Source organism: Anomaloglossus baeobatrachus, chromosome 2, assembly GCF_048569485.1.
Source record: "Anomaloglossus baeobatrachus isolate aAnoBae1 chromosome 2, aAnoBae1.hap1, whole genome shotgun sequence".
Taxonomy (NCBI): domain Eukaryota; kingdom Metazoa; phylum Chordata; class Amphibia; order Anura; family Aromobatidae; genus Anomaloglossus; species Anomaloglossus baeobatrachus.
The window spans coordinates 227559685-227572507 of NC_134354.1; the positions used below are offsets into that span (position 1 = coordinate 227559685).

At 45.7% G+C, this 12823-nt stretch overlaps 1 protein-coding gene across 2 annotated transcripts in view; it reads right to left on the minus strand.

The window, feature by feature from the left end:
• The window catches only part of PIK3C2B (phosphatidylinositol-4-phosphate 3-kinase catalytic subunit type 2 beta), a 212452-nt gene that overhangs the window by 141491 nt on the left and 58138 nt on the right, over positions 1-12823 (minus strand). For both annotated transcript variants that reach the window (XM_075335658.1, XM_075335659.1), the window contains 2 exons: positions 5814-6623; positions 4339-4439 (listed from right to left, as the gene is read on the minus strand). In XM_075335658.1, the coding sequence (XP_075191773.1) occupies positions 4339-4439; positions 5814-6527 (815 nt within the window). In that variant the 5' untranslated portion in view covers positions 6528-6623. The remainder of the gene's footprint in view (positions 1-4338; positions 4440-5813; positions 6624-12823) is intronic.

The window sequence follows — 12823 nt, forward strand, 5'->3', positions numbered from 1 at the left end:
TACTGCATTATTATATTATTAAAGGGATTGTCAGCACAGAATGACTGTTCAAATAAAGTACAGGCACTCGGTGCACCCTTAGGGGTACTTCACACACAGCAAGATCGCTACTGAGATCGCTGCTGAGTCACGTTTTTTGTGACCTCATTAGCGATCTCGCTGTGTGTGACACTGAGCAGCGATCTGGCCCCTGCTGTGAGATCGCTGCTCGTTACACACAGTGCTGGTTCGTTTTTTTTATTGTTGCTCTCCCGCTGATAAGCACACATCGCTGTGTGTGACAGCGAGAGAGCAACAATCCTGAATGTGCAGGGAGCAGGAGCCGGCGTCTGACAGCCTGCGGTAAGCTGTAACCAAGGTAAACATCGGGTAACCAAGGTGGTTACCCGATATTTACCTTCGTTACCAGCCTCCGCAGCTCTCGCGCTGCCAGTCCCGGCTCCTGCTCCCTGCACACGCTAAGCTAAGCGGTGTGCACTGGTAACTAAGGTAAACATCGGGTAACCATACCCGATGTTTACCTTAGTTACCAGTGTCCGCAGCTTCCAGACGCCGGCTCCGTGCAAGCGCAGCGTCGCTTGCACGTCGCTGCTGGCTGGGGGCTGGTTACTGGTCGCTGGTGAGATCTGCCTGTTTGACAGCTCACCAGCAACCATGTAGCGATGCAGCAGCGATCCTGACCAGGTCAGATTGCTGGTGGGATCGCTGCTGCGTCGCTAAAGTGTGACGGTACCCTTACTGTGGCCAAACATTTCTGTGCAGCTTCCCACCTACTTGTCTTCCCTTAATCTCCACCCCTCCTTCTGAGATTGACAGCAATAGCATAATAGAGCCAGACAAGGGTGGTGATAGCTGCAAAACAAGTAGGTGGGAAGGTCGCTTAAATGTTTGGCCCCGCCATGATGCACTGAGCACCTGTACGTGGTGTGGGCAATTATTCTGTGCTGAAAGAGTCCCTTTAACTGGATGTGAACCTGATGACGCTGGTGTACTTACTGTGAAAATCAGTGACATAATGTCTGCATCTGACAGTTCTGCCTACTGATATTAAAATAAGCTAAGCTAGAGTCGGTCAGGGGCAGCCTAGTCTAGCTCAAATTAAATAGGGGCTTCTGATAATTGGGGACCAAGTGGTAATCTGATTACCTATCAACAAACAATGGCATACTCTATCAGTATGCAAACAATTGTGGTGGAACAAATTCTTTGAGTGCACACTTACTAAACCATTTCCTCATCTTTTCTTAGGGGTGCTTCACACACAGCGAGCTCACTGCCGAGATCGCTGCTGAGTCACGCTTTTTGTGACGCAGCAGTGACCTCATTAGCGATCTCGCTGTGTGTGACAATGAGCAGCGATCTGGCCCCTGCTGCGAGATCGCTGCTCGTTACACACAGCCCTGGTTCGTTTTCTTCAAAGCCGCTCTCCCGCTGTGACACACAGATCACTGTGTGTGACAGCGAGAGAGCGACAAATGAAGCGAGCAGGGAGCAGGAGCCGGCGTCTGACAGCTGAGGTAAGCTTGTAACCAAGATAAACATCGGGTAACCAAGGTGGTTACCCGATATTTACCTTAGTTACCAGTCTCTGCAGCTCTCACGCTGCCTGTGCTGCCGGCTCCGGCTCTCTGCACATGTAGCTGCTGTACACATCGGGTTAATTAACCCGATGTGTACAGCAGCTAGGAGAGCAAGGAGCCAGCGCTCAGTGTGCGCGGCTCCTGCTCTCTGCACATGTAGCTGCATTACACATCGGGTTAATTAACCCGATGTGTACTGTAGCTAGGAGAGCAAGGAGCCAGCGCTCAGTGTGCGCGGCTCCCTGCTCCCTGCACACACAGCTGTGCGCTGGTAACTAATGTAAACATCGGGTAACCATACCCGATGTTTACCTTAGTTACCAGTCTCCGCAGCTTCCAGACGGCGGCTCCGTGCAAGCGCAGCGTCGCTTGCACGTCGCTGGTGGCTGGGGGCTGTTCACTGGTCGCTGGTGAGATCTGCCTGTTTGACAGCTCACCAGCGACCATGTAGCGATGCAGCAGCGATCCTGACCAGGTCAGATCGCTGGTCGGATCGCTGCTGCATCGCTAAGTGTGAAGGTACCCTTAGTCTACCGTACATGTTTTTCCAAAGGACCCCTTACATATTATAGTCCAAACTCACTGATCATCTCAGGTCTCCTCCAACAATTTATTTCAAGGGGGAGAAGGAATGATCAGTTTTAATTACATTTCCCAAGTGCATGATGAACATACAGTTGTCAGCTGAACATTCATTTGTGAATTACTCTTACAGGTACGCAGAGTGTTCTGTGCAGATTTTCCCCATAGAATAGAATTAGATGCAAAAAAAATACAGGTGAAGAAATGCACATGCCATTTTTGTGAAGTCGCACAGTGGAAACACTAAAAACACATGTAATCTGCTCATGAAGGTTTGTCAAAGCCAACCAAATAAAGTATCAAAGAGAAAGCAACTTTATTTAAAGCATGATATACTAAAAAGAGGAAAAAAACACAGCCACAATAACACATAAAAAATTCACACTCAAAATGCAAAGAAAAAAAAGCCTAATTTACATAATAGGTGCAGAAATGCTGTAACACCCAAAATGAATCCAAAGCTCATTGTGGAAACGTAGCCTTGGTGTTCTAATCACCATGCAGAAATTAAATTTTATCTAAAATGCTAACTAGTGTGCTTGGTGCACCCTTGGTGTGATCAATAGGCTCAGTGTACAATTACGACCACTGGTTTTGCATATCCCCTCCCCGCCTTCATCAGTGGGGATTGACAGTTCTGACATATGTGAAGAAGGCCCTGTCTGCTGAGAAAGCGCAGGAAAGCCAATGCTGTCAATCACCAGAGAGGGAGGCAGAGATATGCAAAACCAGTTGGCGGATCGGACACTGAGACTTTTGGCCACACCAAGGGCGCACCAATTAGCATACTTTATTAAACTTCACCTTCTACCCAAAAAAGGCAGCGAACACTAAAAGATGCAATTTTTATAGAGGTAATATTCCCTACAAGCCTATGTGTGTAATTTATATTGTCAGTTAGGGCTGGCAGATGCCTTTTACGATAACTATGCACATTAGAAGTTGATGGCTGATCGTCCAATGAATGAATGTTCTGCCTCTGCAGTCAGTGTAAGATGAGAATATTAAAGGGAACTTGTCATCACTTTTTCGGCCTATAAGCTGCGGCCACCACCACTGGGCTCATTATATACAGCATTAGCCCAGGCCACTGGGTAGAACATATAAAACACTTTATAATACTCACCTAGGAGGTCGCTCCGGTGCACAATAGTCGGATGGGTGGCACCGTTCCCCGGGACCGGCGCCTCCCCTTTCCGGCCATCTTGATCTTCCTTATTCTGACGCCGCGGTGCATGACACGTCTACGTCATACACAAGCGCCGGCACTGAGGTCCTGCGCAGGCGCACTTTGATCTGCCCTTCTCAGGGTAGATCAAAGTATTGTAGTGCACCTGCGCAGGACCTCAGTGCCGGCGCTTGTGTATGACGTAGACGCGTCATGCACCGTGGCGTCAGAATAGGGAAGACCAAGATGGCCGGAAAGGGGAGGCGCCGGTCCCGGGGAACGGTGCCACCCATCCGACTATTGTGCACCAGAGCGACCTTTTAGGTGAGTATTGTAAAGTGTTTTTTTGTTCTACCCAGCGGCCTGGGCTCTTATATACAGCATGTTAGAATGCTGTATACAAGAGCCCACTGGTGGTGGACACAGCTTATAGGCCAAAAAAGTGATGACAGGTTCCCTTTAAAAGGCGAAGAAGGATCCGGCTGACAAAGTTGATCAGTTCTAATATTTGTCGGTTATATTTCATTATGGTTTTAATAATCTATTTTTATTAGCTTTGGTGTAATGTGTATATTGACCTTTTTAGTCTTTTTGTAAGAAACAAAGTCTGTTATGGTTAGTTGCTGTGAAGCTAATTGACATGTGACACTCATGTGGCAGTCAATATGGCAGCATGTGAACCATATGTGGGTGGTCTTCTCTTGTAGAGATCCTAACTACTAACCAAAATGAAGTGGCCGTGGTCTTCTGATTAGTGAGGTACCCCTTTGCTCTCGGCAGAGCACAACGGCCTCTTCCTTTTAGCAAACAGATACCATCTCAGTGCCAGTGCACTCATCACAGCTTTTGTCACATAGGTTTTGGAAAAGGACAAACTAAGAAATTCCATGAAAACGAACAGTGGTTATGGAATGCTCTATTCATCAAAGTATACATCCAGAAGATGGTCATGGACGTCACGCCCTACTGATGTGACTCATCTTTAGGCACCCATAAAGGTTTACTCACCCATCCAGCATGTGGCAAAATGCCGCCGTCTCCTCATCCCTTTGCTCGGACATCTCAAACAGTTCACAGCCATTGTGTTGGGGGTAGGTCTGCATCGTCTCCTGTTCAATAAGGAACGACATTACTAACACATTCCACGTCTTCCTCTTCCGTCCCAACAATCCTGACAAATATATGCTTCTATCTCCTGGGCTTCCTCATTGAGGACTGTATATCATTGACAGCAGATACCACTGATAACTAAGAATAAGATGACAAAGCAGCAGAAGCAGGGCAAAGAGACAACCCCGGCAGAATAGAAAGAAGCACAACTTCCGTGAGCATAATGTCCTTCACTAACTTATAACCAATGGCTGACATTATTTAATAGATTGTCCAATTACTATTCTGGCAGGAAACAGGGACTCTCGGGTGCTGGTTACACTGTGTATATCCCTTTCCTTCCCCTCCATCCACCCGGCTTTCCGCTCTCACTCCCACTGGCCTCTCACTTCTGTGCAGGTATCATTCATACAGCATAAAGGAAATGTCACCGGATCTGTGACAATACACCCGTGTCAAAGGCTCAAGCGTAACCTTGCTAGGATAGTTGTAAAAAAAAAAAATCTAATAAATTGTTAATATCCATATCATACCACATTTCTATACCTCAATGGCAGCATTTCCACAGGTTGGAATAATTCAAGAATAGCACACCATGTCTAATGTTGACAATTATGGTGGACACTCGACAAGTCTATTCTTCTAGAAGTATTCATTTGATTCCCAATACACAAAGCCCCTCTTTCATAGATCAATAAAAAAAATTATTATGTAATGCCCTGACATATATAGTAATATTAGCTGTAGTACCCGGCGTTGCCCGGGATAGTAACTAAGTTTCCCTCTCCCTCTCTTTCTGTCTGTCTCTATCTCTCTCTATCCGTCTCTTTGTCCGTTTCTCTCTCTCTGTCTCTCTCCCTGTCTGCCCCTCTCTCTGTCTCTCTCCCTGTCTGCCCCTGACTCTTTTTATCAGTCTCTCGGTCTGCCTCTGTTTCTTTCTCTCCATCAGTCTCTTTCTATTTCTTTGTTTGTCTCTCTGTCTCTCTCCCTGTCTGCCTCTCTGTTTCTCTCCCTGTCTATCCGTCTCTCCACTGAAATCATATTACCTCACACAGAAGTTTCTTATACTACGAATGTCCTTCGTTGCCTATAGCAACCAATCACAGCTCCTATTAATGACCTGTAGCTCCCAGCTCCATTGATTTTAATGTAAGCAGGCTTTTTGGCGAATAACTGTAAAGCGCAGGGTTAAATTTTTCCCTCAAAACATAGACTATGACGTTCCCTGAATCAAATAAGGTGTCTGTGCACAATTTTGTGATTATAAATGTGATGGTGTGGATTCCTTTAGCAGGGACACACACACACACACACACACACACACACACACACACACACACAGCTTTATATATTAGATTACACTCAAAACTCACCGGTCCCATGGACGCTCTAGTATTCCTGTACTGTTTCTGTCCATATGTGCGTGGTGGTAGTTGAGGTGGCAATGTGTTGCTTCGAGCTACAGGTTTCCCAGTCACTCCCTTTCTTGAACTTACATCTTTCCAATGCCCTTCAGCTTGACGCAAAAGCTCAGAGTCATAGGCAGGTGCCAAATTGAGGCGGGTAAGGGTATCGTTAATGTCCTCATAGTCTAATTCCAAGCATTCCTCTCCCCTACTTAATAAGTTTGCATCTTCTTCTTCCGAAATCCTACGACCAAGTAATTTCCCTCCCATATCTTCAGTGTATACATTTACATCCCGAGATTGAGAAATCTTATCAGTCGATGAGGAGACGTCTTTAAAATACTTCATAACTTCAGAATGGGAGGGTACCGAAGAGGACATATTTTTAGGGGACCTCCTCCCGTCATTTTGGCCATTTCCTTGGTTTGTATCCCCATATATATACAGGTAGTCTCCAGATGGAGGAGTTTTATTTCTTTGAGGTGAAGGGACAGATGAAGAGGGGTGTGAAACATCTTCCCACGAGATGAGGGGAGTCTCAGACTGTCTTGAATCTCGTCGGATTCTGGAAAGTGCATCATACTCCATTTGCAATGCCTCTGCTAAAGCAAGTTCCTTTCGGCTCATTCCCAGGGCTTCTAAACCGTTCCATTGTTCCTTCTTTCCGCCCGAAGTTGACATTACTGGGAATTTATATCAGGCAGTGCAGACCGAAAAGGGCTATTGTCGAGGAAAATCCTTTACAGCGGAATGAGACATAATGCTTCAGAACGCCACCTTTAAGGAAGACATTAAAAATATCGTGAAATAAAAAATAACAAATCTGCCTTCACTTACATAACGCAGACATCTGTATCTCAATAAGGCTTTGGCGTATGATCTTGTGCTAAGACGACTCATGTCTAGCCTGACCACTTTTTACCTTCTAGCCATAACCACGTGTTGTTGGATGACAATGTAAAGTACAACAGTATTTCCTTCTCAAGCCCTCCGCTGCCAGGAATAACATGCTACAGCCAATTATTTTTTGCTTTATTAAAGTAGCCTTTACAGTTATCGATATATAACAAGGGAAAAAAAGCTTATGGAGCTCATCATATATATTGATAAAGCAAAAGGTATTCACATTTTATTTATTCGCCTTATTAGCCTTCATGCCCCGGAAAAGCAAATCTAAGGATGAATTCATTATGTACTATTATCAGGAACGGGCGTTCATACAAATGTTACCGGAATTCCCTGATAATCAAGCAATGTAAACAGGTTCCCAATCACCTGACAAACAAAACACTCATCGGGAAAAATTTATTTTAAAATTTGCTAAAATATTATACCCCTTTGAGAGCAGCCTGATGTAGGGGCAGAGACTCTGATTCCAGCTATGCATCACTTACTGAGCTGCTTGTTGCAGTTGTGATAAAATCAGTTTTATCTGCTGTCGATCTACCAGATCTCTAAATGCTGAGCTCTGTATAACCCCACCCACACTACCGATTGGCAGCTTTCTGTGTACACTGTGCATAGGCCAAAAGCTGACAATTAAGTGGTGAAGGCAAGGTTAGACGGAGCTCATGAATATGGAGAGTGACATTGCAGAAAGTTTATTAGTCCTCTAATGATCATTTCTTGCTGATAAAATAGTTATTTTGTTAAACCTACCGCTAGCAGCACATTAAGTGACATGTTACTGGAATCAGGGTCTTTGTTTCTACAGTATGCTGCACTCAAATGCCTGGTATTAGATTCTCTTTATGCCTACTATGTACAGCTGAACCTTGATTAACCTTAGAACGCATACCTGGGGCCTCGCAGGCCTGCTAGGTTACTTGTCTATGGTAGATTTCTATGGTTGCGCGGTCTCGGGTTAACTTAAGGTTTGATCTCCCTCTCATCTAGACCTTACCTGCTTGTTTGAAATTTGCAGAAAGCAAAAGTTAAAAAAAAAATAAATAAATAATAATATTGTTGCCAATTTTTGAGTCAAGCAAACATGCACCAAAGATATGCAAAAGAGAAAGCTAGCACAAGCTGTCTAATATCAGAAGAGGGTGTAGGTCATATTTAGAGGTGACGACACAGTATATAAGAAATGTATATTATGGGGCCAATCCATCAAAGTGGTTACACCAAAAAACTGGGGTAAAACACTTTGTAAATCGCCATTTTTTACGTAATACTGATATATGCAAAATGTTTGTAACTTTTGACAGTTTTTCGCCAACTTTGTCTAGCTTCACCAAAATGGGTAGGGCTGTGGAGAAGCCAGAAAGGGTGGACATGTATCAAATTCAGGAAAAGTTGGGTGTTCCTTAGTCGCTGGCTGGAGTAACAGCAAAGTGTATAGGGATGCATGGCACTGATAAGATGCACCAATCTCATTAAGCGGAGTGTACCTCCAAATTAATTAGGTGCATCTTATTCCTGCACACCCCTCATTAAGACTGTGCATGAAATACCAGCCGGAATGAATGTAAGAAAAAGAACCATGTCCTTGCAGTAACCCTCAGTCTGATAAAGCACCGCAAGACCATCTCTGTCCTCACCTACTGTGTCCCCTCCCATCCCTTGTAGACTGTGCGCCCTCGCGGGCAGGGAACTCTCTCATCTTGTACCAGTCTGGGCCTTGTATTGTTTATGATTATTGTACTTGTCCCTACTATGTGTACCCCTTTCCACATGTAAAGCGCCATGGAATAAATGATGCTATAATAATAATAAATAATAATAATGTCCTTGCATTTGACAAGTGGTGATGTCTTCCAGAATATATCAGAGGAGAAACGTCTATTTGATCCAAGTATAACCAGATTTGGATGGAGCAGTAGGGAGGTCACTTGTGTCAACTTACTAATTTTAAAAGCATTCCATAATGGAATGTGTAAGCATGGTAGCAGTGTTATTTATGTGCTCATGCAGAGGACAGAAAATGCTTAGGCATTTTGTGAATATAAATAATATAGAAAGAATAGATAAAGGACACCATTACACAGCTAAGCTCTTAGCACCGAAGGGTGTACAGCTAAGTGGAGCTACTAAGAACCAGGCTCGGACTGGCCCACAGGAGAACCGGGGAATCCCCTGGTGGGCCCCTGTGCTAGAGTGAGCCAATAGGAGCAGTATTTGGCCCTATTGTATTATTTACTATGTACAGAAAGAAGCAGAATATCATTCCCTCAACAAACTATTCAGTGCATTATTACATCTAAGTACTGATACATGTGAGAATGAGGCTAATGTAACATCTCCATGTAGCTGAACAGTGGACCCCAGATCCAGTGTTATTGGTGGGCCAAAGGCAGCTCAGTCCGAGACACTGCTAAGAATTAATTCTTATTATAAAAAGTATATTACATTATCGTCCTTATTGATCAAAGCTGTATGACAAAAATCCAGACTTGTTTCCTGTAGCAGGGAACCGAAAGCTCACAGTGTGTCCAGAACTCCCATAGAAATGAATGGAAAGAATCTAACTGGTGCAGTCTCACCCTTCGACTGGGGCCACATGGGTCACAACTGAGATACTCACATGATACTCGGCTCACGCTTGCAGCACAGCGGGAGCGAAGTGTCATGCTAGTGTCACTGCGACTGAGGTCCCATCATGTGATCGGACCTCAGCTGCGAGGTTGTGGGCTGGAACTGAGGAGGGGCGGGTCGGCTCTGCGGAGGGGAGGGAGGGATTTATCTCCCTCTCTGCTCCGTAGCCGGCTATTGCCATTCTCGCACTGCACTTGCGCTACACCAGTGTACTGCGGATGCAGTGCGATTTTTTTCTTGCCCCATAGACTTGAATGGGTGTGAGAGAAACAAGATTCGCATTACAGTCGCAGCATGCTGCGATTGTTTTCTCGGTCCGATTAGGACTGAGAAAATAATTGCTCATGGGTGCTGGTGTACCGCCCCGCGGCCTCAGCTGCGGCCGCCGAGCCGCTCGGGTCCGGGTTCGTGTGTCGGTGGCTCGAGCGCCTCCGGACCCGGGGGTCACGTCGCTCTGGAAGGATGTAGTGGCGGTGCACGCAGGGGTTTGGTAAAGTTTGTGATGGCACCCACAGGTTGTGGTGATCGTAGGATGGGCACCACCGCTGCCGTTGACTAGGCCTCCCGGTGACGGTGTTATGCAGCTTGGTGTTAACCCCTCCATGGGCAGGGGCGATGGTCCCGGGGGCCCAATTGGGATTGTGGTGGCAGGGATTGCAGGGAATAGTACACTCACAGTTCAGTTATCGTGGTGCTGGATGAAGCTGGATTGATGTGGAGGGTCAGGAATACTCAGAGTCTTTTGTAAACCAAATGGCTGGTAACTGGTGCCCATGGCTGGCTGCTGTGAGGACGGGTCCCACACCCGTGTGTGTAATTTAGGTGCTCTTTTCCTGCCCGAGGTCTGCGTCTGCTTTGCACATTGGTCCGGACTAGGTCCCGACAGCTTGCACCAGGGGGGCCCACTACCCTCTCCCGGTCCACTTCGGGTCCCACAAGCGGCTGGCCTATTCCTGAGGCCCTGACTACCACTTTCCCCAGCCCCACACAGGGGCTGCTTCCAGACTCCTCTCCTGTGTGGTTCATGCCCCTCACCCGTCTGTGTGATAGGATCACCCTCCTGTAGAGGATCACCCTCCTGTAGAGGATCACCCTCCTGTAGAGGATCACCCTCCTGTAGCCAGATCAGTCTTGCTAAAATCTTTACCACTGGCTCATGTTCTGTTCTCAAAATGGTGGCTGCTGAACTGCTTCTCAGCTCCCTCATACACATTCATTATGGGTCAGTACTCTACACTCTACACAGGGGGCGCTGCTGGGCTCAGTGAGATGCATCAGACTGAACTAGGCTGTCCTGATTCATTCTCAGTAGAACATTTAGTTCAGCAGCTCATATAGTTCATTTAGTTCACAGGTCACATGATGCATTTCCTATCAGCTCCTCACAGGATAGGGTGGAGAGAAATACTGAACTAAATGAACTAAATGAACTAATCTTTTGAACTAATCTTTTCAGTGAACTAGTTCATGGTGAACTAATCACCAAAATGAACTAGATTTCCCATCACTACTGCAGACTGACTTCAGCTCACACTCTGCTCTGCTCTTTCTAAGATCCTCTTTCCCCCCTCCCATTTTCCTGGGGAGGGGGTGAGTGGAACCTGATTGGCTAGTGTGTGTTTTGTGGGAAACTCCCCAAGGGAGTGTGAGATCTGCACCAAAAACATGGATGCAGACCTCTGTGACACCCTGGTTTTGCCAGGGCGGCACACTGGGACATAGAGTAATATTGGTCCGATTTTCATGCCGTGTGGCTTAGACCTTCCTTTGGCAAAGGTGCACAGCAATTCCTGTACTCCAATGTCCCAGCGGTGGTCCTGTGGGTATGCCAAAAAAGTAAAATATGAGAATAAAACCTTTCAACTTTACTTGGCCACCAAAGAATACAAATTTCTTCTAATCACCTTATAGTTTCATCAGTGCACTGTGGGAGAAAATCAAGCAAACGGCGGAAGGGAAACCCTGCATCTAGGGAAGGAGGAGATTTCGATCCCTGATCAAACTTACTGCTGGTCCCTGGGTTCCCTCACCACCCTAGATAGTTTCCGCATCTATGCGCCGAGCCAGATACCTGACCTTAGGATGACCCTAGAGCTGGGCCCTAGATCAGGAGCTCTTTGCCAACCCCACTAAACCCTAAAGAAGACACAGGGAGCACAAACATGTGTAAATTGCATGAACAAGTTATCACCAGGTGCGTCAAGAAGAACTTCAGCAAAGCAGCAACAATCCTACAGATGGGCGCAAGCCATGTGCTTGCATCCAGAGCTTGTGAAGGAACTAAATATCACAAGCACAAGTCCAGGGAAAAAGAGTATTTAAACCCAAAGGGGAAATACAGATGATTAGCAGCTTAAGGAAAGAGGAGCTCTGCAGGGCGCTCGAGGGAAAAGGATGAAAACCCAGCAGAGAAGATATCTAGAATACTGAATACTAAGAGCAGGAATAACAAAGCCAGGGAGCATTTTCAGCAGCCAAACGATGTGACCTTCTATTACTGGACACCACAGGTCTGTCACCCATGACAGTACTATTATTGTAATGGAACAATTTTAAACTTTAGTACAACCCACACTGATGTCTTCTTATATTGTTTCTTATACAAGTCGAATTGAAAGTGAGGGGATATTGAGGGGTGCCAAAAGCAAAGGCACTCAAATATAATGCAAGATCATGTACTAAAATGACACAAATGTAACGCGTTTCAGAAGCAAATTATGCCCGCTCTCAGGCCGGCACACCAAACTGGCGTACAGACGAAGCGCACGGTTCATCCACGAATCACTTTGCATTTGTGCCCTTATAATAAATACCTATTATTGTATTTGAGTATATTTTGGCACCCCTCACCATCTCCTCACTTTCATCCTTCGTTTTATTTTACCACAACCGAACCCACAGAGGATTTCAGAGCGGGAAAGACGGGTACTTAGCACCTCCTTGGTTTTCCTTTTAATTATTTACATGTGTATATAGCACCAGCATATTCCACAGCACTGTCCCCATTGGTGTGAGGAAAACTGGAATTCAAGGACGAAACCCACAATCACGGGGAGAACATACAGACTCCTTACAGATGTTGTCCTTGGTGGGATTTCAACCCAGGACCCCAGCACTCCAAGGCTCTAGTGCCAACCAACGCTTCCTTAAAGGTTTCTATGGAATTGTCTTGGTTTTACCACTATATCGGGATCGACACTGTTGCCTTATGAAGCTCTCTTTTTTCTTTTCCTGCTCCATGAGCCGTTTATTATTTCTTAGCTCCAAACGTAATATTTGTAGCCAATCCTCACTCACTAACCTCCTGTACATGTGAAATTATCATCACGCCCTAGAAATGGCTTTACAGAAGGAAAAATGGTTTATATGTAGTTTACGGAAAAAAAAAAAAATAAAACACCAGATGAGTTCCACAAATTCCTGAAGGAGGATTAATGGCA